At 38.2% G+C, this 26543-nt stretch overlaps 1 protein-coding gene across 8 annotated transcripts in view; it reads left to right on the forward strand.

Annotated features, from left to right (window-relative positions):
- Positions 1-26265, forward strand: part of LOC144497245 (UDP-N-acetylglucosamine transporter-like) — a 41488-nt gene extending 15223 nt beyond the window's left edge. For 7 of the 8 annotated variants that reach the window (XM_078218215.1, XM_078218219.1, XM_078218217.1 and 4 more), the window contains 6 exons: positions 4153-4307; positions 6057-6179; positions 10326-10497; positions 16189-16307; positions 18778-18911; positions 23955-25959. In XM_078218215.1, the coding sequence (XP_078074341.1) occupies positions 4153-4307; positions 6057-6179; positions 10326-10497; positions 16189-16307; positions 18778-18911; positions 23955-24045 (794 nt within the window). In that variant the 3' untranslated portion in view covers positions 24046-25959. Of the gene's footprint in view, positions 1-4152; positions 4308-6056; positions 6180-10325; positions 10498-16188; positions 16308-18777; positions 18912-23954 lie in introns of all 8 variants that reach the window. The other variant, XM_078218218.1, reaches the window with a different exon arrangement.
- The last annotated feature ends 278 nt before the right edge of the window (positions 26266-26543 follow it).

Consider the following 26543-nt stretch of genomic DNA (forward strand, 5'->3'; position numbering starts at 1 on the left):
CAGTATGTTTTGTCTGTACAGTGCAAGAAACAGTACTTTTCACTGCATCCCAATACATGTGACAATGATAATAAATCAAATAAATAAAATCTTGCTTGGTCTAAGACACAAGATCAGGCAAGCCACACGGAAGAAAATCAATGAAGGTAATAGGGCATGGAATGGCAACCCAATGCTGATTGCTCCTCTGAGGAAGTTATAACCTGAATGATATATGACTGGGACCCTGTAAGGTAAACATTTCTGCGCGCCCCAATCAGTCTACAAGTAATAAGCTTGTGTGTGCGCTCACCTCAGTTGGAAAAAAAAAGAAACATTATTGTAACTTGCTTTTAACCCTGCGGTGAAGTTACTGTGAAAATCTCCTAATTGCCACACTCTGGCGCCTATTCAGGTACACTAAGGTAGAATTTAGCAGGGCCAATGCGCCTAACCAGCACGTCTTTCAGACTGTAGGAGGAAATTGGAGAACCCGGAGAAAATCTACGCAAAAACAAGGAGAGCGTGCAGACTCTGCACAGACGGTGACCCAAGCCCAGAATCGAATCCTGGTCCCTGGCGCTGTGAGGCAGCAGTGCTAACCGCTGTGATGCAGCAGTGCTAACCACTGTGCTGCCCCATGTATGCATGTCTAGAACAATGATACAAAGTAGTTGCCCTATTAATACATAATTGATATTTTTCTTCCCTGCTATCTAATACTGTTTCTAAATGGACAGCACATTGAAAAGAAAATCAGTTTTTAAACTTCTTTCACGAGATGTGGGTGTTGCTGACTAGGTCAGCATTTATTGCCCATCCCTAATTCGACTTGATGAAGTGGTGATGAGCTGCTGACTTGAACCACTGCAGACCTTTTGGTGTAGGTGCACTCAGTGCTATTAAGAAGGGAGCACCAGGATTTTGACCCTGTAATGGCAATATAGTTCCAAGTCAGGATGGTGTGTAGATTGGAGAGGAACTTGTATGTGGGTGATGTTCCTATGCATCTGCTGCCTTTGTCCTTGGAAGTTGGATTAGAGGTGAGCTGGCAAGATGGATACAGATTTGATTTGATTTATTATTGTTACATGTATTAACATACGCTGAAAAGTATTGTTTCCTGCGCGCTATACAGACAAAACATACCGTTCATAGAGAAGGAAGAGAGAGTGCAGAATGTAGTGTTACAGTCATAGCTCGGGTGTAGAGAAAAATCAACTTAATGCAAGGTAAGTCCATTCAAAAGTCTGATAGCAGCAGGGAAGAAGCTGTTCTTGAGTCGGTTGGTATGTGACCTCAGACTTTTGTATATTTTTCCTGAAGGAAGAAGGTGGAAGAGAGAATGTCCGGGGTGCATGGGGTCCTTAATTATGCTGGCTGCTTTTCCAAGGCAGCGGGAAGTGTAGCCAGAGTCATTGGATGGGAGACTTGTTTATGTGCTGGATTGGGCAACATTCACGACCTTTTGTAGTTCCTTCCGGTCTTGGGCAGAGCAGGAGCCATACCAAGCTGTGATAAAACCAGAAAGTGTGCTTCCTATGGTGCATCTGTAAAAGTTGGAGAGAGTCGTAGCTGACATGCCAACTTTCCTTAGTCTTCTGAGAAAGTAGAGGCATTGGTGGACTTTCTTAACTATAATGTCGGCATGGGCGGACCAGGATGGGTTGTTAGTGATCTGGACATCTAAAAACTTGAAGCTCTCGACCCTTTCTACTTCACCCCCATTGATGTCGACAGGGGTTTGTTCTCCTTTATGCTTCCTGAAGTCGATGACAATCTCCTTTGTTTTGGGAAGGAGAGGGAGAGATTATTGTTGCTGCACCAGTTCATCAGATTCTCTATCTCATTGCTGTACTTGTTTGAGATCCGACCCACTATGGTGGTGTCATCAACAAACTTGAAAATCGAATTGGAGGGAAATTTGGCCGCACAGTCATAGGTGTATAAGAAGTATAGTAGGGGGCTGAGAACACAGCGTTGTGGGGCACCGGTGTTGAGGATGATCGTGGAGGAGGCGTTGTTGCCTATTCTTACTGATTGTGGTCTGTGAGTTAGGAAGTTCAGGATCCAGTCGCAGAGGGAGGTGCTGAGTTTGGAGGCCATGGAGTTTGGAGATGAGTTTCATGGAAATAATAGCGTTGAAGGCTGAGCTGTAGTCAATAAATAGGAGTCTGACATAGGTGTCCTTGTTATCTAGGTGTTCCAGGGTTGAGTGCAGGGCCAGGGAAATGGCGTCTACTGTGGACCTGTTGCTGCGGTAGGCAAATTGTAATGGATCCAGGTAGTCCGGGAGGCTGGAATTGATTCGTGCCATGACTAACCTTTCGAAGTACTTCATAATGATGGATGTCAGAGCCATCGGCTGATAGTCATTAAAGCATGCTGCTTGGTTTTTCTTGGGTACCGGGATTATGGTCGTCTTCTTGAAGCAGATAGGGATCTCAGAACTGGCTCAGGGATAGAAGACCGAGGGTAGCAGTGGAAGGGTGCTTTTCTGAATGGAGGGCTGTGACAAGTGGTGTTCCTCAGGGATCAGTGCTAGGAACTTTGCTGTTTGTAATATATATAAATGATTTGGAGCAAAATGTTAACTGGTTTGATTAGTAAATTTGCGGACAACACAAAAGTTGGTGGAATTGCGGATAGCGATGAGGACCATCAAGAGGATACAGCAGGATATAGATCGGTTGGAGACTTGGGTGAAGAAATGGCAGATGGAGTTTAATCTGGACAAATATGAGTAATGCATTTTGGAAGGTCCAACACAGATGGGAAATTACAGTAAATGGACTTAAGAGTATTGATAGGCTGAGGGATCTGGGTGTGCAGGTACACAAGTCACTAAAAGTGGCAACGCAGGTGGAGAAGGTAATCAAGAAAGCATTTGGCATGCTTGCCTTCATCGGCCAGGGCATTGAATTTAAAAATTGGCAAGTCATGTTGCAGCTTTATAGAACTTTAGTTAAGCCGCACTTGGAATATAGTGTACAATTCTGGTTGCCAGAAGGATGTGGAGTCTTTGGAGAGGGTACAGAAAAGATTTACCAGGATGTTGCCTGGTATGGAAGGCATTGGCTATGAGGAGACGTTGGAGGAACTTGGTTTGTTCTCACTGGAACGACGGAGGTTGATAGAAGACTGCAAGATTATGAGGGGCATGGACAGAGTGGATAGTCAGAAGCTTTTTCCCAGGGCGGAAGAGTCAATTACATGGGGGCATACGTTTAAGGTGTGAGGGGCAAGGTTTAAAGGGGATGGAAGAGGCATGTTTTTTATACAGAGGGTGATGGGTGCGTGGAACTTTCTGCCGGGGGAGGTAGTGAAAGCAGATACAATAGTGACTTTTACTGTCAAGGGCGCCTTGACAAATGCATAAATAGGATGGGAATAGAGGTGAGATATTAAAGAGTTAATGTCCACTGTAGAGGGCAAGGTAAACTATTGGGCTTGCAAGGACGGCAGCGAAACAGCTCATGGGAGCAAACTGACAAAACAAGATAACCACAGGCTCCAGCTTGCTGGGCACCACTGGGGTGCGAGTTTAGCTAAGTACGTGACAATGTTCTATTTTGCGCTGACAGCGTATCTTAAAGACATTATGCTTATGTTCTGATGGGTGGGGGTTGTTACTAGTAAACGAGTATTTGAATAGAATGTTCTTTCTTATGCAGCAATTCCTGTAACTACTCGTTTTTGATTGAATCGGGTGATGTGTGCTTAAGTCTCGTTTGAAATCACATCTACCTGATGCAATAGTAAAACTGTATAAACAGGGTCAGCCATGTTACTCCGAGCGCCTTTTGCTAACTGACTTCCAGCACTGAGTGGAAGTTAAGTTGCAAAGGTTAGCCAGCCTACATATGTAGGACAAATAAAGAACTTTGGTTCTGACAACGGTTGGTGTTTGCCTTTGTATCAAGGATGGAAGAGTCTCGTGAAATACGAACGTAACAGAGGGAAATGGTCCCTGGAAGAGAAGGGGCTTTTAGTTCAGTCAGGCAGCATGGTTGGTGCAGGCTTGGAGGGCCAAAGGGGCCTGTTTCTGCGCTATCATTTTCCTTGTTCTTTGTTGTGGGTTTTGAAGGTTTGAGTTCTTGAGTGAATAAAGATGTCTCAGCATGAACACTTTGGAGGCTAATCTACTTGTACTATTTTCATTTTTTTTCTTAGGTTACAGTTTTAAAGCACTAAATAGAGTGTTACAAGATGAAATTATTAACAAGCCAATGGACACACTAAAACTTGCTATTCCTTCTGGAATTTACACACTTCAAAATAACCTCCTTTATGTAGCGTTGTCCAATTTAGATGCTGCGACTTATCAGGTAAAATATTAACCTCTCTGTATTTTCCAGATCTCAATTTTAAATATTCTTTCTCCATTGTTTGTTTTGTTTGTTTTGACTTATTGGTAGGAATAAGTTTAAGAAGGTCCTGCATTACAAATTTGATGGAAGTATTTGAAGATGTTCCTGGTTAAAGTATGAATATGTTTGAATTTTCCAAAGTATTTGATTAAATTCCATATTTAATGTGTCTTTAGAATGTTAAAATTGATGAGTGAAAGCTGGGTTGTTAATTGAAAACAAGTGAAAAATCTAGAGGCAATTCTAGAGGTGTGCTGTTTACACAATTCATGAATGACTTGGAGGAGAGTACTTCACAATATCAGCTTGTATTAATATACTATTAACATAGTAACATTGCATAGTGCTTCACGAGCATTCCAAAACAAAATTTGACATCAAACCACAGAAAATAATATTGGTCCAAGAATTAAGAGTTTAAAGACGGTCTTCAGAGAGGAGAAGATGATAGAAAAAATAAGCGGTTTTTGAAGAAAAATTCCAAGATTAGGTCCTAGGCAGCTGAAGGTACAGTCACCAATGGTGGAGCAATTAAATACGCAGCGAAGTGCAAGAGACCTGAATTGGAGGAGTGCAGAGATTTTGGAGAATTATAGGATTGGAGGTGGTTACAAAGATAGGAACTGACAAGGCCCTGGCACGATTTGAAAATAAAGATGTGAATTTTACAATCAAGGCATTGCCAGGGAGCCAATGTATTTCTGTAGTATTCAGCATTGGAGTGTTTAAAGGAATGGTGAGATTGATTCTGGTATTTGCAGCTCTGAATTGTAAAGCCACAGAACAAGAAGGGATCTAATCCAGGTTTTTATCAAAGTGAAAGACATGGGCAATGAGAGTGAACAACTAGAATACCCGAGTACACAGTTCAAATCAGATCAAATATTTAATGGGATTATTTTCCCATAAGCATACTAGATATCTGGAACGGACTATCAGCAAAAAGGTTTACTGCTGTCTCAATTTTGTTTGGGGACAGGATTCAGGGTTTTAAGATTTATTAATAGAAATAATTGACAACCTCATGCATTACACATTAAGAGTAATGATCATAATTGGAAATCCCTCATGTAGAGACCAATTCTTCCTTGCAGATGACTACGTGGAAGTGAGATGTCACAATTGGTGTGGATTCGTAGATGGGTTATACCCAGCTACTTTAACCTTGCAGGTTCTCTCCCGGACAGGGCATTGGTTGTTGACCGGTAGGCGTTGTGGCAGATTGTTGGCTCCAACAGTTGTCCTTTCTTTCTGCCTCTCTCCATTTTCTCAGTGGCTGCTCTTGTTGATTGGAGAGTGTTGACACTATTTTTAATAATGGATCATCATTTTGGTCACGATTGAGCATCTGCTTCCCATGCAGTGATGTTAATAGAGCAGATTCTCATGGAGGCTTTGAGATTGTCTTTGAAATGTTTCCTTCAGCTCTCATCTCATGGTGTAACTCTGAGTAGTGCACCTGTTTGGGCAATCTTGAGTCGGACATTCTGACATGCTACCTCCATCTTAGCTGATATGAGATCATCATGACCTCTGTATTTGGCATACCTGTTTCTTGGGGATAGAGGCAGTAGTGTGCTCAAGGGACTATGGAAATATGATCTATAGAAAGCAACTGTTTAAATAACAGACACAAGTATAGATGGGATTTGTATATACTGTTAAAAGTAAATAAATGATTTATTGCTATAATGTGTTTCTCTACAGGTTACTTACCAGCTAAAAGTTCTTACCACAGCCTTCTTTTCTGTGACAATGCTTGGTAAAAACCTAGGTGTTTATCAGTGGCTCTCACTCTTAACATTAATGGCTGGCGTAGCACTTGTTCAGGTATGTGTAATGCACAGACTCTTATAATATTGAAAGGACTTTTTTGTGACAAAAGTTTATAATTGATTCCCAACACAATTGAATATTTGGCAACACAACAGAAATTCAGACTTCAAAGGCTTTGTGAGACATTACTATTTAATGTTTTGTATTTAGTTTTACATATTTAATTGCATTAAAAGACACAGCACAATATAAATTACTGATTTAGCCCCAACAGCATGGTTTTTGAGTGTCTGCTAATCTTAATTGGAGAACATGCACATTTAGTTTCAAGCTTTCTTCCACTTGTGTCTCTTGGATTAATTGCCTATTTAGCTGGGAGAATGGGGTAGGTTGCTTGCTGCTTTTCATTGACTGCTGGTGTTCTCATGGAGGCATTGCAGCTAATTTTTCCTTATCTTGAGAATGGAAACTAAGTAGAGCCTTAAATCTTAATGACGTTGCTATGTGTGTTCATTATGGTATGATTTATTCAAGAGGCAATTAGTTTCTGGAGAGAGAAGCGATTTGAGTGATGCAGTACAAATATGAGCAGATAGTAGGACTGACCTTTTGGAAAAGGGATGAGTTTCTTTGGCTTTTGATTCAAACTTTTTTTTTCAGTTTCGTTAAAAAGCCCTGCCTTAGAATGTGATAGAAGCAGAATTCTATCAAACCTCAAACAAAAAAGTCTGACCTTTCAGAAGAACAGAAACATTAACTTTGCTTTTCTCTCCAGAGATACTGCCAGACCTGCTGAGTATTTCCGCATAATTTTGCTTTTATGTTCCTGTCCATATTTAACTTGTTTTTAAAGACGTACTTTGGTTATAGATAATTCCTAGGAAAAGGTAATTGTTATCGGTAGCTTGAGGCCAGCAGTAAGGTTATCTGCCATGAACCTACGATTTTCTTTGAACTTCTGATCAAAGCATTCAGTCTGTAGAGAACAATGACTATTTTGTTTGTAAATTCCAGGGAGATAATTTTAATTACTGTCATACGTCAAATAATGTAAAATCCATTTATATATTCACAACTTCTGATGGCTGAGGAATTGAAATGAGCTTTGTTTAAAAATTGTGCATTGTATGATGCATTAGAAAATCATAGGTAAAGCAGATGTATGATAAATTGTTTAATGTGGAATTATGGTGGGGGAGGGAAGGGGCAATATATATGGGAATTTTTCATATATTTTTTTTGTTTTTAATGCTGTTGATGAAAGTTTGATTTTAGTGATAAACATGAATATTGTCTTGCCTGCATTTATACCAGGAAGCCTCAAAATCTTGCAGGTTATCATGCTATTTTTTTTTTTAAGATAGTTAAATTCCTGTAGATTGGTTTAGAATTGTAAAATCTCACAGCATAGAAGGAAGACATTCAGCGTATCGCATCTAAATTTGTTCCACACACTTGCTTTTTCCTCATAACTCTGAAATTAGTTCTCAAATACATTTCATTGTAAATACGCAAGTTCCTGGAAGCTGATTCCACCACCCTTTCAGGTACTAGATTCCAGATGATGATAAACCTATGTGAGAAAAAAATTCATATATATTATATTCATAGTCTTTTTGCATATTATTTTAAATCTGACACCTGGTTACTGTACTAACTACCAGAGGAAATTATTTCTCTCTCCTTGCTTAAAGCTCCTCATAATTTTTGATACCTATAATCTTTGCACTATGGAGAACTATCCCAGCTTCTCCAATTTCTCCACATAACTGAAGTCTGTCATACTTGATACCATCTTGGTAAACCTCCTGTACCCTCTCCAAGGCCTCAACATCTTCCTGGTTTGGTGCCCAGAAAGTGTATAATGCTGCCACTGAGACCTAGCTAGCAGTGATTTGTTAAGGTTTAGCATGATTTCCTTGATTTTTTTTTTTTGTTCAATGACCCTATTCACAAAGCCATTGCTTTTTCAACTTGCCCTGCCACTTTTTAAGGATTTATGAATATTTTCCACCAGGTGCTTCTGCTCTTGTACCCCTTTCAAAATGTAGATTATACGATCATGTTGTCCTCCTCAAATTTGTCACTTCATGTTTATCTACCTTAATTTGGATCTCCCATGTTATTTCACTGGAACTATGTTGTCCTGAAGTTTGATGCATCCTTCCTCACTATTTACTGTATTACCAACTTTGTAATTGTACACCTCATAAACAAGTTCCGATATTTATACTACCTACCAGAGTAGTACGTGACATTAGAAACAGTGGTCTTTGGGAACCCGACCACTTATTTCTGTCCAATTTTTAAAAAACTGTTCACCAGTAATCTCTGCGTATTTTCTCTTGGACAATTATGTACCCAAATTACTCACATCCCTTTAATACCACGTGCTTCTATTTTCTGAACATGTCTTTGATACTTTCTCGAATGTCTTTGAAAGTCTGTATTTGCACCATATACTGGTCTAGCTTCTTCGCCCTTCTGTAATTTTATCTTGTTTTAGAAGTACCTGTAATGTTCTTTGTTTCTTGAATAAATTTGAGGCAGTCCGACAGAATGGTATTTTTCAGCTCTCAAAAACAGGGGAATGTGATCGGCACCCGACATAAGTCTTCAATGCTAAACACTGTATTGGCAAAAACTGGTTATTGGACTTTTTGATTTGATTTTATTATAGTCACATGTATTGGGATACAGTGAAAAGATACTGTGAAAAGTATTGTTTCTTGTGTGCTATAGAGACAAACATACCATTCACGGGGAGAAGGAATGGAGAAGGTGCAGAATATAGTGTTACAGTCATAGTTAGGGTGTAGAGAAAGATCAGCTTAATATATGGTAGGTAACATTATTAAAGAGTTAGAGTACAGTTTTAAAAGTGTAGAATGAGTAAAAGATAGAATTGAAGGGTATGCTGGGGACAGCTCACAAGAAGTCGCCACACTCCAGGCCTTCTTGAATACCTTGCAATGCACTGTCCCAGATGCGCAAAACACACATTTCTAAGCTTTCGATCATATGTGGCATAATACTGCCTTGAATATATATTTTTGTTATGAATATTAAAAAAAGAGAGTTGGGCGAAAGATTGGATTATAACATGGGGCAACTCATTTATATTAAAATACATGTTTGCAGTCAGTGTGCATCTTAATACAAACCTTGGAAACAATTAGTTTGTAATAGCTTCCAGGATATATTGTTCAAAATGAACGTGCAACAATCAGCATTTTAACAAAAATCTTTTACTTCAAATAAGGAACAGTTGGAAATGCTCATAAAATTAATTGCATAATAATTTATCATTTGTATTTCTTTAGAGAATGAATATCTTGCCAGAAAATGAAATGTTTTAAAGTAGCTAAATCTGGGCAACATTTTGATATTTTAACATGAAGTATTTTTTAAAAATAGATTGTCTTAGCAATTGATTTTATTTATCAACAGAAGTACTGATTCAAAGAAGTATACATTTAATGTCTCAAGAATTTAGACAATTGCAAGCCTGTGTTTAAGATCTCTACATTTCTCCATTTCTGGCTCCTTACACACCCTGATGTAGTTACTGCACCATTGGTGCTTTCAGCTGCCAAAATTCCAAGCTCTGAAATTCTCTTCTTAAACATCTCCACTTCTACTACTTCTCCTTAACTACTGGCCCAATACTTAAAGAAGGACTTAGTATTTACATAAAGCCTTTCAAATTCTTAGCATATCCCAAATCACTTCACTGTTAATGACGTATTTTGGGAGTGTAGTTATCATTTTACAGACAAATGTGACAGCCAATTTGAACACAGCAAGATCCTACAAACAGCCATGGGATAACTTATAATTCAAATTGTTTTTGATAGTTTATGATTAAGGGATAAAATTTGATCAGGGCACCATGAGAACACCATGTTCTTCAGTAAGATCTTTTACACCCATCCAACAGTTGAACTCTGTTTAACATTTCATCCAAAAATTGGCATCTACAACAGTGCAGTACCGTATTCGAGTGTTAGCCTAAATTGTGCGCTCAGGTCATACATTAGGGCTTGAACCCTTAAACTTCTGACTAGGGTGGGAGTATGATCACAGAGCCAAGTTGACATCTCTATTCATCCTTCATTTGCTGTAATATCACATTATTCCCAAATATCAATGTTGGGTTGTTTCTATGTTGCTAACATGAAATTGCCCAATCTGTTTCAGTGGCCAACTGACACCACGGAGGAGTTGAAACAGGAGCTCTCCGCAGGTTCCCAGTTTGTAGGTTTGATAGCGGTGCTCAGTGCTTGTCTATCCAGTGGATTTGCAGGAGTTTACTTTGAGAAAATCCTAAAAGGGACAAAGCAGTCAGTTTGGATTAGAAATATTCAATTAGGTGAGTGAAAAATGACTAAGTATGGATATTTCTATTTTGACCTATAATTGCAGTCCTAAAATTTAACTTAAATGTCCAGTAGTATATTTGACACATTCTGTACATCAAAATAAATATCTACATTTAAGGATTGTGTTATTTGTGATTGACTTAAAATATATCAGTATGCTTACCAGGAACCAATCCTAATGTTCTATCCAAATTTTGCCCAATGTTGTTCCATCTTAACTGGAGCCCAAGGTCCCTCTTGAGGCCCTTTCCCATGTTATTTTTCTATGATCTGCATCTGTGGAACAACTCCCTGACATGCCAGTACTGGTCAGGACAGCAAGTATGGATCTGGTATGACCCACTAATCCAGGGCAAAGTTCCTCATTTCCCAAACCCTCTTTCCTAACTGGTGTTTATACGGTGTATGTGTGTTGCTGTCACTTCTAGATGACCTGTCTCATCTGCCCCTGGATTCACCTGACCCAGTACATTTTGGCTGCCAATTTTCTGTGTTCAAGAGACACACAAATTTCTTAGAATCACAGTGCAGAAGGAAGCTATTGGCCCATCGAGCCTGCACCGAACACAATCCCACCGAGGCCCTATCCGGTAACCTCTGCCAGTCTCCCATACATTAAGAGACAATTTACCATGATCAATCAGCCTAATCCATACAACTTTGGACCGTGGGAGCAAACTGGAGTACCCGGAAGAAACCCATGCAGATAGGGGGAGAACGTGCAAACTCCATACAGTGACCCAAAGCCAGAATTGAACTTGGATCCCTGGTACAGTGAGGTAGCAGTGCTAACCACTGTGCACTGTGATGCTTCGACATTCAGCAAAGAGATATGCTTTGAAAAAGCATAATTTAGCATTTAAGGTCACAAAATTTCACATCTTGAAACTTCCTGTTAGGGTTCAGATAGAAACAATATAATTTGCATTTATATAGCATTCCTTGTCATCATGGTCCCATCACAAACCCTATACATGAGATTCATGTGCCATCTTTGCCATCTCAGACCAATTCATTTCTCTGATCATTTATGTCAGCATCACTGGCACTATGGGAGCCTCATGTTTAGACTTATGCGAATGAGCAGTGAGGTAAGTGATTCTGTGGCAAATATAAAGAGGTGAGCACTTTCAGGATATTGTCACATGAAACACATGAAAAAACGATATGATTTGCAAGACTAGTAGGATTTTTAACGCTTTATTAATAGTGTATGAAATACTAGTAATGCCATTTCAGATTACCTTGCTGCTGTCACTCCTGAATCTATTAGAGTGGTATAAATTAACCAGTTGTATAACGGATATCCACAATAAAGACAAAGGTAATTGAAGCAAACAAAGTGGGATTTGGAAGTTTGAGCTGATAATGAAAGGGCAGAATACATCTTGAACAAGACATTGGATTGAAGTTCAATCATAAGATGCACACAGTGAGTTGTGTGACGGAAAATGTATTGATAGCTTTGAGAAGGGAAGGTTAAGATGAGAGTTGATAGATGTATTCAAAATCTTAAGAGTTTTGGTTGAATAAATAAATTTCAAGTGGCAGAAGGATTGGTAGTGAGAATGCAAGATCTAAGGTCATTGATGAAGGAACACAAAACAACATGAGGGGAAAAAAATTAAGAGGTAAATTGTGATCTGGAATGCAGTGTATGAAAGGCAGTGAAAGCAGATTCAATAGCAACCTTCCAAAGGAAATTGGATAAATACTTAGGGTTAGGATGAAAGAAGAATGGCATGAATTATGTAGTTCTTCCAAAGAATTAGGGCTAGGGAATAGTTTCATTCTTTGCTGGATCATTTTATGATTATATAATATCGAAACTATGGGTAATCCCATTAGTTTAGGAAATATAGAATAGACATGCCAGAGGTAGGGTCACTCCAAATCTCAGGGACATGAAAGAAGTTGAAACCCAAAGTTACATGATTAATTCCAGCTGTACATAAAATAAAAGCAAAGTATTGCAGAAGCTGAAAATCTGAAATAAAAACAGAAATTGCTGGAAAATCTTGGGTCTGGCAGTGAAGAGAAAAACAGAATTAAAGTTTCAAGTTTGTATGACCCTTCTTCAGAGCTCAGTCATTCATGATAGGCCTAAGCCAATGCCGGGCCTATGCTACAGCTTGCTGGATTGGGATATTGTATAAGGATAGACCGAGGCTTCAGTGCTTGACTATGTACAGAAATGAAAGTTCTAAACACTGGAGTCAGACACTTCAAAATCTGTTCAAGGCGAAAGGAACTTGGCATCAAAACCCTGAAACCCACAGCAATGCTTAGCTGTAAAAGATTGTACATTCTAGTAATTTCATAGAATCATAGAATCTCTACAGTGCAGAAGGAGACCATTCAGCCTGTCGAGCCTGCACCAACGACAATCCCACCCAGGCCCTATCCCCGTAACCCCAAATATTTACTCTGCTAATCCCCCTGACTTAAGGGCAATTTAGCATGGCCAATCAACCTAGCCTGCACACCTTTGGACTGTAGGAGGAAACTGGAGCATCCGGAGGAAACTCACGCAGACATGGGGAGAATGTGTAAATTCCACAGTCACCTGAGGGTGGAATTGAACCCGGGTCCCTTGTGTTAACCACTGTGTCACCATGCCACCCAAATTTATGAACCTCTTGCTTCTAACTTTGCATTTCAATCATTTTTATAGTCCTCTAACAGCATTAGTTCTGATACATTCAATGAACTTTATGCATTTGCTTGTACCAGTCTTTGTTAAAACCTGACAGGCTCTCCAAACACCAGGGCCAAGTGGGAGCTGAGCTGATTAGGTTAGGCAGACCATTGAATGGGCCTCTTGTGGCACTACTTCAGATATTTTAATCCCTACGCTTGACTTTTGTGAAAGTTCAGATATAAATGTCCTTAATCAAGCTGTTTGTGAAGACTACTACTGCCATCCAAGCTCTGCAAGCTGTTAGCCTATGGGACTGCTTTTAAAAAAAAAAAATCTATAGTTGCTTAATAAGAATAAGAAGCCCTGTTTGCTCTATGTAGAGTTGGGAGAGATAAGTGAAAATTGAAATGTTGTTCTTGTGTGTGACATTAAACAACAAAGTGACAAAAGTAGGAATATCCAATGGTTCAGATCCAAGTTTAAAAACACAATTGTACTAATGTACAGCAAAACTATACTGATGCAAGGCGCAATCTGAGCATGCAGATAATTATTGATTTAGAGAAATAGAGAATAAACGTGACCCAAGTACATAAACGGAATCAATCGGAAGATAAACAAAGAAAAAGGAAATTCTATAAATCTTACAGGCAAAGGAAAATTGAGAGATGATTAGAAACATCCAGGAGCACATTAATAGAGCAGTCTGAGTAACATAAACATGAATAGAAAAAAATCAGCCTGTCACAATGCATCATGGTTCCTATTCCATTCCACCTACCAGAAATTAAATAATTTCATGAGAGGTAAAGAAACTGACCAACTCAGGAATAGAATCTGAGACGTTCCACTCAGACCCTGAAACCAATTAAACAAGTTTCAGGAAATGATGGTGACCTGGAGACGCATTGCTCTAAAATCTGCTTAATGTTCATGTGCTGATGTCGTCCAGAATCCCTTTCAAATATTTGCAGTCAATCTGCACTAACTACACAAACCAGCATGTGGCTCCAAAAGTCATGAACCTCTTAATATTTAATCTTATTTAATGCTTCATTAACTTCCAACCTACCAATTCAAATAATTTATTCCGTTTTAGCTCATCATAGGAAACATAACAGTGGGAAATTCTTTCAGTACTATTAACAGTAAGCAAATAGTCAAGAGATGAAAAAGAATGGCTATAGAGCTAAAACTGAGAATTTTAGAAGAGTTAACATACCAGAAGATTGCTTCCTCCAAACATGTTCTTGCAGAAGATCATGTCTTCCATAATTGGTGATAATTCAAATAGATTAACAGCTTCAAGGCAAATGAATACGTTATTTGTTCATGTTCAATCATTGCAGCAAACAACAGACTAAATAAAATCATGACCAAAATAGTAGTGCACAAGTCACAGCCAGTTGTGCTAAAACTGTAGTGTTCCTATCAGACCACCCAGAGTATTGTGTGATCAGCATTGGTAATCAAAAAATTTGGGCTTTTCAACCATTAAAGTGAAGAATTGAGTGGTGACCTTACAGATATGTAATAAAATAAATGGTACTGTTAATTTTTCCATGTAGTTTTATTCCATAAACTCTCTCTTAGATATTTAAGTAAAGAAATCAACCAGCAAACACCCTGCCTTATAAAACATGTCCTCCTGATCACAGTATCCTTTCATTTCATTTTCTTACAAATTTGAGCATTAGAATTCAAGTCTTCAAATAAATTCAGATGGTGATATTAAATATCCAATTTTCACTCTATGTTCTATTTTTGCTTGGTGTCTCCAGATTTCAGCAAGTGTTGTGCAGTAATAGTTCAGCTTCATTGAAAAGCGATAATGAGTCACAATTTTATTAATATTTGAACTGCGATCTCCTATGTTACATTGCAACAGGATTAATTTGCAGCAGTTGAGTGTGATTATTTCTTGCAGCTCACTTTCATTCAGGCAGGCAAAATGTACTCTGTTGTTTACCCTTGATCAAGTAAGTTGTCAAGACTGCCGCTGGCAACAAAGCTTAGAGCTTTTAGCTTTGGGACTTAATAAACCAAAATCAATTCTTCACTGGAAAGAATAAAGACTTGCATTTATATCTTTCACAATCTCAGGATATTTCAAAGTGTTTTACAGCCAATTAAGTAGTTTTGAAGTATTTTCACTGTTATACTGGAGAAACACAGCAGCCAATTTGCACACAGCAAGCTCTCATGAACATTTTACATTTGAATTAAATTCAAAATCTTCAACAAAAAAATGATACATTATGCAGCTTTATGACATTTTTGGCTAGATCCAATGCAATTTAGTTTGACCCACACAAAAATATACAAGAAACATCCATTTGTTTCTCTATTGAATATGTCTGGAATATAAAATATGACAGTTTTGTCATATTTATTTTCAAGATGGATGTGTCATGGGATTGAGCCATGAGCCTTCTAAAGTAAAACAATAAAATAAAAATTTGCTCCAGAGCTTCAAGATTTTGCTTCAGCTAAAGTAGATGCACTCAATATACTCTGAGATCATCTTGCCAGGTTTGACAGTTTCTGTACAGGTAATAGAATAAGTAAAAAGAGGTGTTGATAGTGATGCTACTGTAAGTATTTAATCTCAAAGCCTGTATTCTTTCTTATTCATGTTTAGGCCAAGGCCTTTGGTTGGTTTTGCTTTTATAAACATTTAGGAAGTGATAGGTGAAAATATTCTGTACTTAACTATCCCTCAAAAATGTCCCCAATTTGAGGCAATGCCGAGAATGTTTGTTTTAAAAGTTTTACAAAGCCAACTGTCTTTTGCATATTGGTTTGATCTTTTGAATACGATTTAATGCAACCATTCAGCTGTGTATGACATTCCAAGTGTTCCATTCATACACAAGACATAAGAATGATCATGATTGTCTTGAATTGATGCAAATTATTCAGGAAAATCGAGAAATATTAATCTTTCATATTTATATTATTGAATTATATGTAATTCAATTCAAATATTAGATGTCTGCAGGAATACCATATGTTGAAAAACTTATCCTGTCTCCTGTAGGTTTATTTGGAAGCATTTTTGGACTGATGGGTGTATATGTATATGATGGGCAGCGAGTAGGAGAAAATGGATTCTTCCAGGGATACAATAAATTCACTTGGATTGTTGTCATTCTACAGGTCTGAATTTAATCTTATACATTTAATCTTACATACAGATGTAAATATTGAAATCTAAAGGGAGACTTTTCTTTGCTGCAACACAGCATAGTATAAAGTTTGTTGCAAAATTGGACAAGAGCTGCTCACAGTTTTTCTTCCATTAAAGTGAATGGGTGGAAGCCATTAGAATATTTGCATCGTAAGAGTTTAGCCCCAGTGCAAAAGAGGAAATGGTAGATGGGAGCACTGGTACAGTAGATACGAAGGAAAAAAACATCCAGGGACTAGCGCCAAATTAAGGTTTCTTCCAAAGATTGCTTTGGATTTATTTACAGATAACTGTATTATCTTGTAACTCTCCTTTTTTGTTCCCAATCAGACAGAAATGAAAGTCATAAATATTTTTGCTTCCATCTTTTAACACTGGAATAGAATAATCTCTTTAAGGAACTAAAAGGGAAAAGGGAACAAGTTAGGAATTGCTGATTAGGAACTGAAAAATAAGCTGAAATAATGCAGCACTAATTATTTTTGAATATAGATAATGGGATGAATCGTGAGACAGTTGAGGGAAAATAGCACAGAAGAGAGTTAAAAACTTAATAGGGAATCATTTTGTCTGAACTTGAATCAGTTTTTGTATTCTCTATCTTAAGATAACTTAAAAATTAATTAAAATATGTTGAGGTTGACAGCTAATTTGCACCTCTTCATGCTCTTTGCCCTAATTATTTTTAATGTTATGTGATCTGATCACATTGCTCATACACGACTTCTTGTGACAGTGAAAGATGCAGCATCCCTGCTGAAATGGTAATGCAACAAATAAGATTCAACCGTTCTAATTTAGAATTATAGAATTTTGCAGCGCAGAAAGAGGCTTTTTGGTCCATGTGTCTTACAGCAGCTCTCTGTAGAAGTTATCCATTTATACAGTGTGTATGTGTGTGTTCAGGTGTTATGTGGCCCATTAAAACCCCAGAATGGTGGCCAGAATGAATGTGCACTTTGAACAGGAACTGCACTGCCCACCAGATTGGGATAAAAACAGGTGAGGTGTCCATTACCCACACTGCGTATATATCTACTGAATCAGTGCTCCATCTACCATTGGGAGTATTGATATTTCTCTTCTGCACTAGGGCTAAATTTTTACTGTGCAAATGTTCTAATGGCTTCCATCCATTCACTTTAATCACCATGGCTCCCAGTCCTGAGATCCCCAATGTCCGATCTCCAGGATGTCTCTAACCAAACATCACCAACAATTCCAAGGCCCCAATCCACTTACTTGATGCAGCCTCCCAATGCAGCACCATATTTGTTATGGTGAAGAACTCCCCTCCAAATAGACACCTGTTTACTGGTACCTATGCAATGATTCAAAGTGGTTTACTGCCACCTTCTCAAGAGCAATTAGGGATGAGTATCAAATGCAGATCTTGTCATTGACACACATCCAGGAACAAATAAATATCCAATGTCAAATAGCCAGGGCTCCTTCAATCTTGCTTTGATGTGCTGGAATATAGCACTGTGCCATGAGTGCCCAAAAGTGTTCACAAGAGACTGAACTGCTCATCGATGCTCAGTTTGGGTTCTAGCAGGACCACTTGGCTCCAGATCTTATGGGTATGAGAACTGAATTCCAGAGGTGAAGTGAGAATTACTGCTCTTGATCTCAAAGGAGCCCCAAGTGGGGCACCAGGAAGCACTAGTAGAACTGAACTCAAGGGGGATCGAGAATGTTTTCTCGTGGCTAGAATCATACCCAGTAGTAAGGAAAATCAGTGATCGTGGGAGGCAAATCATCTTAGCCCCAGAACACAGCTGCAGAAGATCCTCAGGAAACATCCTTTACTGCTTTATTGATGACCTCTCCAGCATCATAAGTCAAAATTAAAAAAGAATAGATTGGTGGGGAAGCTTTGGGCAAGTTAATTAACTTGAATTATGAATGATGAACAAGGTCTTGAGTATAATCTTCTTGGGATGTGGATGTTGTTGGCAAAGGCAACATTTATTACCTATCCCCCATTGCTCTATAAAGGGAGTAATACAAGTAACTGAATGACATGCTAGGCTACTTCAGAAGGCAAACAATAGTCAACCTTGGCTCCATTTCAGTGGTAGCAACATTTTGAACTCCAGTCCAACCCTGGAAAATGCCACAATGGCTCAGGTTGTAGCAATACCCATGTTCTCTGATGTCAAGGTTGTTCTGGATCTCAAATTATAGATGAGTTCTGACAAGCTAATTTGTAAATTTTTAAATTGGAAGAAAAATAATTTGCTGACATTCTGAAGTCCCTGCCCCTAAACTAAGATGCTTTTGTGTTTCTTTTTCGGTTGACATTGGTAGTGATGTCAGACTGCATTAAGCTATTCTAATCTTTTGTTATAAAGTTTTATCGTTAAACATGAATACTATAATTCTGAAATATGCAAATATTTCTTTATAATTTTTTTATTGCTTTTCTTTGACCAGGCTCTCGGTGGTCTAGTAATAGCAGCAGTCATCAAATATGCAGATAACATCTTGAAAGGATTTGCCACATCATTATCTATTATTCTTTCAACATTGATCTCTTATTTTTGGTTACAAGACTTTGTGCCCACCAGGTACTGAGAATGGGAGGATTTGTTTACTTGATTACTTGTGCTATTTTTGTCCTTTAACTTTGTTCTGTTTTTGCTTTAAACAAAATAATAAGGTGTCAAACACCAAAGTAAGGTTGAATATTAGGTTCTGCATTAAATGTTTGAAATTCTTTATTTTGTAAAGACCATTCAGTATTGAAAACTGTATTTTTAAACTTTAATGATAATATAACAAAAGATAAAGAATAAAATAATGCATTATACAGTTGTGGGTACTGGATAACTTCATAATTACTTCCAGTTAGTAAAGAGACAATTTGTATTAAGGAAACATCAGTAATTCTGATTGTTAAAGTTCCTGATAACACATGTTTCCTATACTTTGATAAGTGTGGACTGTTGTTTCTAAAACGTAACGCAAAGACAGGCATTTGAAATTGGCTATTTTCCCAAACATATTAATATTAAGTCCATTTATCCAATTGTATTGTTATATTAGTGAAAATGTCCTACGTTTTGTCACCAAATTCTAGTTGTAAAAGTTACTATTTTGTGTGTTCTGAAGACATTTTTATCCTGTGGATTTATGTCTAATACAGCTGGGTGAGACAGGAGCAGATACCAGATTGCCCCCAATCATAAAGACAGATGTGAAAGCTTCTGGCTTTCAGTGCTTAGAACCTTTTCCAAACATTAATTTGTTTATTTTTGAGGAGGTGGCTTTCATCCAAAGTTAATGTAATTGATTCTGATCCAGGTACCTAAAGACATAGGACCGTGTTCAGGCATATCTAACTTTTTAAAAATACTGTATTTACCTAAATTAAATATGTTGACTCTGACCAGAAATTTTCCCAGAAAATTGCTGTGGGATCCTTTCATTTATAATTTTTGTTCATATAACTGATTGGATTGCAGTGTATTTTGTTCAAGGACAATATGGGATGCTATGGGGAGATGATTTACTAAGAGTTTTAATAACACCAGGTTAAAGTCCAACAGGTTTATTTGGTAGCAAATGCCATTAGCTTTCGGAGCGCTGCTCCTTCGTCAGATGGAGTGGAAATCTGATTGTGTTTCCACTCCATCTGACGAAGGAGCAGCGCTCCGAAAGCTAATGGCATTTGCTACCAAATAAACCTGTTGGACTTTAACCTGGTGTTGTTAAAACTCTTATTGTGTTTACCCCAGTCCAACGCCGGCATCTCCACGAGATGATTTAGATCAGAGATTTACTGAAACAGAACGGGACCAAGTACATTTATTTCAAAAATAGAAAGTATGGTTGCACACTTTGACAAAATTATCATAAGCACAATTTGCATTTTAAAAGTAATTGTATTTTGATCTTTTGAATAGTTGGCAGATATATAAAAATAATTTCGTATAAGAGCAAGGAACAAACAAAAAGAAATGTACATGGAACTTAAAACAGTCTTACAGTGCAATGACCAAAAAGAAACCTTAAGAGTTGTAGTGAATAAATTTACAAACTAGACAACCCAGCCCTCAACTGCAGTAAAGAAACATTAAATCAGGCTGGATTTCCCACTTTGCACACATTGTGCTCTCGGATGAGACTTCAAGTTTCTGCTAAAATCCATTCCCATAATCGCAAACATAAAATCATGCACGAACCAACACAATCAGGCAATGTAATAGAAACGCGGTTGCTGTTTTTCGCTCTCCATTAAAAGGTATCCTTGATGTATTGAAAGCTGGTAACCTTGTGCAGTTTTATTAATGAAGCTCAAAATAGATTTCTCAGCAAAAAGTATGGATTTGTACAGTTCTCCCTCCATCTGTGAATGATCTGATTTTAAAATCGCTGAAAGTTTTTAAAAATAGCTAAGTTGGTGTAGACTAGTTACTTCCTTGTGTACAATTTTGAAGGGGAGTAGTCCACTCGGTTCTTCAAGTCTGATCTGCCGCCATTCAGTAGGATCATGACAGATCACTCCTCTGAATCCCAGTGGATACAGACCTAGCCTATCTTGCCTTTCCTCATAAGATAACCTGTCCATTCCAGGCATTAGTCTAGTGAATTTTCTCTGACCAATCTTTTGAACTGATTCTGCCTAAATTGATATAACTTGGAAAGATTCAACCCAAGGTACCGAATTAGATTTTTGGTGATGCAATACACATCATAAAGGTAAAATTGTGTGTTATGGTCACTAATGGATACAGTAAGAAGTCTCACAACACCAGGTTAAAGTCCAACCGGTTTATTTGGTAGCAAAAGCCACACAAGCTTTCAGAGCGCAGCTTCATTATCAGGTAAGTGGGAGTTCTGTTCACAAACAGGGCATATAAAGACACAAACTCAATTTACAAAATAATGGTTGGAATGCGAGTGTTTACAGGTAATCAAGTCTTAAAGGTACCTTTAAGACTTGATTATCTGTAAAGACTCGCATTCCAACCATTGTTTTGTAAATTGAGTTTGTGTCTTTATATGCTCTGTTTGTGAACAGAATTCCCACTTGCCTGATGAAGGGGCAGCGCTCCGAAGCTAGTGACTTGTGCTACCAAATAAACCTGTTGGACTTTAACCTGGTGTTGTGAGACTTCTTACTGTGTTTACTCCAGTCCAATGCCGGCATCTCCACATCATCACTAATGGATAGACAGGTGACAAATGTGAAGTAATACTTTTTTGGAGAAAAATAAGCAAGGCATGGGGTATGGTTAATGTAAAGACATTGAAGAGTGCTGATAAACAGAAAAACATAGATCGAAAGATGAGGGTAAGGTGTTCAAATGTATAAGGGAGATGGGAATCTATAGTTTGAGGTGAGACTTGAGATACTAGAACTATTTCCCCTGGAGCAGAGAATTATAAAACTGAATTTAATAGATATTTTTTGAAATTATGAGATAGAAACATAGGAGCAGGAGGAGGCCATTTGGCCCTTCGAGCCTGCTCCGCCATTCATTACGATCATGGTTGATCGTCCAACTCAATAGACTAGTCCTGCTTTCTCCCCATAACCATTGATCCCATTTACACCAAGTGCTATGTCTAGCCGCCGCTTGAATACATTCATTGTTTTGGCATCAACTACTTCCTGTGGTAATGAATTCCACAGGCTCACCACTCTGGGTGAAGAAATGTCTCCTCACCTCCGTCCTAAATGGTCTACCCCGAATCCTCAGACTGTGACCCCTGGTTCTGGACTCCCCCACCATCAGGAATATCCTCCCTGCATTCACTCTATCTAGTCCTGTTAGAATTTTGTAAGTCTCTATGAAATCCCCCCTCATTCGTCTAAACTTCAGCGAAAACAATCCTAACCTCGTCAATCTCTCCTCGTACATCAGTTCCGCCATCCCCAGAATCAGCCTGGTAAACCTTCACTCCACTCCCTCAAGAGCAAGAACATCCTTCCTCAGGAAAGGAGACCAAAACTGCACACAGTATTCTAGGTGTGGCCTCACCAAGGCCCTGTATAATTGCAACAACACATCCTTGCTCCTGTACTTGAAACCTCTTGCAATGAAGGCCAACATAACCATTTGCCTTCTTTACCGCCTTCTGCACCTGCATGCTTATCTTCAGTGACTGGTGCACAAGGACACCCAGGTCCCACTGCACACCCCCTCCCTCCCAATTTACAGATGCATTTATAGACTAAACCAGGAAAGATTGTTCCCTTTTAGGAAGTCAGTAAGGAACGGTCACCATTCCAAATTCTTGCTCATAAGAAAAAGTTAGGATAAATTTCTTCATGTAGAGGACTGTTGAAGCACAGAATGCTTCACCAAAGGGAGTGGTTGGTGCAGAGACCATTTCCTCTTTTAAGGAAAAATTAAATAAATATTTGAAGCAGAGTCAATGCAATATTATTGAGAATAGGGTAGTGCGGGTTTTGACTTGCTGTGCAAAGAGCTGGCACAGATGTAATGGATCAAATGGCCTCTGTCTGTGCTATGAACTTGTATATTTCATCAGGCTTGGAAAAACCCAATTTTGTGTCGCCCAATCACTATTTACCAATTAAATATCACATTTTGATATTTCAGGCTTGATGGTGTCCTGCACAATGAACATTAACCCCACTTGTTAGTTGCTGAAATTAAAACCTAATCTCTAGAAGCGGTTAACTATTTTTCTGAATAGGAAAGGGATTGATGGATAGAGTGGACAGTTGGTTAGGTCGGATTTAAAACAACAAAAAAATGAGTTTCTCATGTTCCTAATATTAAATATGGTGAACCAAACAAAATGCATCAATATAATAGGTAGCCAAAGATAAGCTGCTTCAACTAAGTTGCCACTCAGGTGGATAGAGCCGTGAAGAAGGCCTATAGTGTGTTAGCGTTTATTAACAGGGGGTTTGAGTTTAAGAGCCGTGGGGTTATGCTGTAACTGTACAGGACCTTGATGAGACCACATTTGGAATATTGTGTGCAGTTCTGGTCACTTCACTATAAGAAGGATGTGGAAGCTTTGGAGAGAGTGCAAAGGAGATTTACCAGGATGCTGCCTGGTTTGGAGGGTAGGTCTTATGAGGAAAGGTTGAGGGAGCTGGGGCTTTTCTCTTTAGAGCGGAGGAGGTTGAGAGGCGACTTAGAGGTTTATTAGATGATGAGGGGGATAGATAGAGTGGATGTTCAGAGACTATTTCCTCGGGTGGATGTAGCTGTTACTAGGGGGCATAACTATAAGGTTCATGGTGGGAGATATAGGAGGGATGTCTGAGGTAGGTTCTTTACTCGGAGAGTGGTTGGGGTGTGGAATGGACTGCCTGCTGTGATAGTGGAGTCGGACACTTTAGGAACTTTCAAGCGGTTATTGGATAGGCACATGGGAGCACACCAGAATGATAGGGAGTGGGATAGCTTGATCTTGGTTTCGGACAAAGCTCGGCACAACATCGAGGGCCGAAGGGCCTGTACTGTGCTGTACTGTTCTATGTTCTAACCTCAAGGATTCATAATGAAATTCTAAATTGATGATGTAGTCGGATTTTCTTTTCATTAAAGCTGCATATAAGATACGTTGCATCTGCATTCAAAGCTTTTGTGGGGGGAAGCTTAATCTCTGTTTCTCTCTTTTAGTGTCTTCTTCTTTGGGACCATCCTGGTGATAGTTGCAACGTTTCTATACGGTTATGAACCCAAGAACACCTCCGATCCAATCAAAGCATGATGCAGCGTCAATCAGCAAAACACTCCATTCATGTGCAGATGTAAATCTCATTGAGGAGTCTAAATGCTCTGGAGGCACTTAACCAATTGCAGAAAACTGTCCAAAATATGTTCTTTAATTTTGAGAATTGATATCAAGAAAATTGCTGACAAGTTTTATGTAACCTCATAGGGTCTTGGTGAATGTATAGACTAATGGTACTCTCAATCTTTGAAATATCAACGGCCAAATACAAAGCATCATATATATATATATATGTAGACAAGTAATTGAAAGAATCATGCTTGAGCTCGGTGACAGGAATGGACCTATGAATATGCAACCAGGGCTTATAAATTGACAGGGTTTACTAGTAAATGTGGGTTTTGACAAACAATGTTTTAAATCAAATTGAAGACAAGTTTACAAGATAGAGCATTTTCATTTTTATGTCCGTACGGATGTTCTATATCTGTTTTTCACCCAAAATTACAATAACTAAGTTCGAAACCTGCTTAAACAAACTACAGCTGCTTCGTTAAAAATAGATGAAGAAAATCCCATGTGTGGTTGAAAGACAACCTTTCCTTTGCAATCTCTCAAAAAAAGCAAGGTGGCTATTTTATTTCTATGCTGTTGAGCACAACGTTCTGTATTGAGATTTTTAATGGACCAAGCCATGGAATTGGAGCCCAAAGCAGTCAAAAATTCCAGAATTGTATGTGATTAAAACACATGCAATTGACTAATTTAAGCTCCGTAAAGCAGTGACCATGGATATAAGCAGTATTGCATCATGTCTGGGGGTGGGGGGAGCTTATTTTTGTCCAGATGGTTTGTAGTGGAAAAGTCACTAAGAATGATTATTTGACTGACTGTGACTCCAGTGTTGCTATTCTATTTCTGGCAATGAATAGACTTTTTGAAAATATGAAAAAATTCCTATATCTGTACCTTAAATCTTCTGTGATCCCCTGCTGTGAAATGACCAGTACTACCTAATTAAATGTTGATAGAAACCTCAAACAGACAACAGCACTGACATACTCAACACAATGTGATCACAGTTAATGAACCTTTAAATTGTACTCTTTACACTGCATCATTGCTTTGCTTCTTCTATTCAAATTCGCTTTTGTCTTTTAATTTTATGGATAAAATCTGATCATATAATTTAAGGATTATTTGCTGCTTCTATTTGTATTCATTTTTGTATTTAGTTTTATGGGTAAAATCTAATCATATTTAAGGATTACATTTGACTATATGAATGTTCTATTTTAATAGAGGATTTAAATGAATTGCACAAGGAAACTTACTCAAATTTCTTGCCTGGTTTAACTTTGATAGAAGTTATAGCACAGTTACAGTCATTTGGCCCATCAAATCTGTGCCATTTCCCACTCTCCTGCTCATTCAATCCTTTGAATATTCCAGAAGCTATCAAATTACATTTTAGAACAATTGATCGGCACTGCCTCAAATTTGGTTTGTCACGAGCATTCTACATACGCTCCACCTCTGAGTGAGGAAATAATCAAAACAATTTAAATGATTTTTATGATTAGTTTAAATTTGTGCCCCCTTGAGCTCAGGCCAATGGGAAAAAAACAATGATTTAATGTCCTTAATCCTAAACACCTATAACTTCACCTCCACGCTGCAACTATCTTGGGGTTCTCATTGAACTTTATATACTCTGATAGTATTTTGGTTCATGAATGTTTCACCTTTTTCTATTGTTTTATATTCTTCCTCTATTATATTTCTGTAAGGCTGTACACGATACTACAACTGTGGGTTAGGATATTTCAATTTGTTGTGTATGTTCACACCATGATCTTGTTTCTGTACTCCATTTAAAATCTTAATTTAATTTACATTTCCTTTCTCATTCTTGTATTTTTATGCATTAAATAACTTAAGCTCACATCTCTCCATTTTGTTAACCATTTATGTCCTCTGCAGTCTCTCGTACTACTTCGATCAGTATCATCAGTACATTTTTCCCTCAATTGCAGACAATATGCAAACAATGTAAATGTGATCGCCTCCAAAACAGACAATGTGGGATATCGCTTGCAAGATCTTTCGGCTTCTGAAATTTGCCTTCTCTTCTCTAACCAGCTCTATCCATAAGCCACAATCTTCCATGTGCCATTAACTTTACCATAAGCCTCTGATATGGTATCTTATCACCTTTTTCAAAATCCATATAAACAGCATCCATGCATTTTCTTTATCTGCTGTCTCCCTTGTGGTTTTAATAATGTTTAGAAATAGAACTGTAGATAGTGCAGTCTTGTGTTGCAGTTTGCTGATATGTGCCATGGAATTAAGAACATATTGATCTATAGTGGAAGATACCAAAGATAAAAAGGAAGCTGGAAGATTTCTTGTGGCCCCATGCCTAATCTCTGGCTACAAAGAGGCAGAGGTCAATTTTGTATTTTCATTAGTTGATATCAAAAGATATTTGACCTCTGCTTCACACCTCCCCACAACAGCAAGCCTCAGAG

The sequence above is a fragment of the Mustelus asterias genome, chromosome 8 (assembly GCF_964213995.1).
Source record: "Mustelus asterias chromosome 8, sMusAst1.hap1.1, whole genome shotgun sequence".
Taxonomy (NCBI): Eukaryota; Metazoa; Chordata; class Chondrichthyes; order Carcharhiniformes; family Triakidae; genus Mustelus; species Mustelus asterias.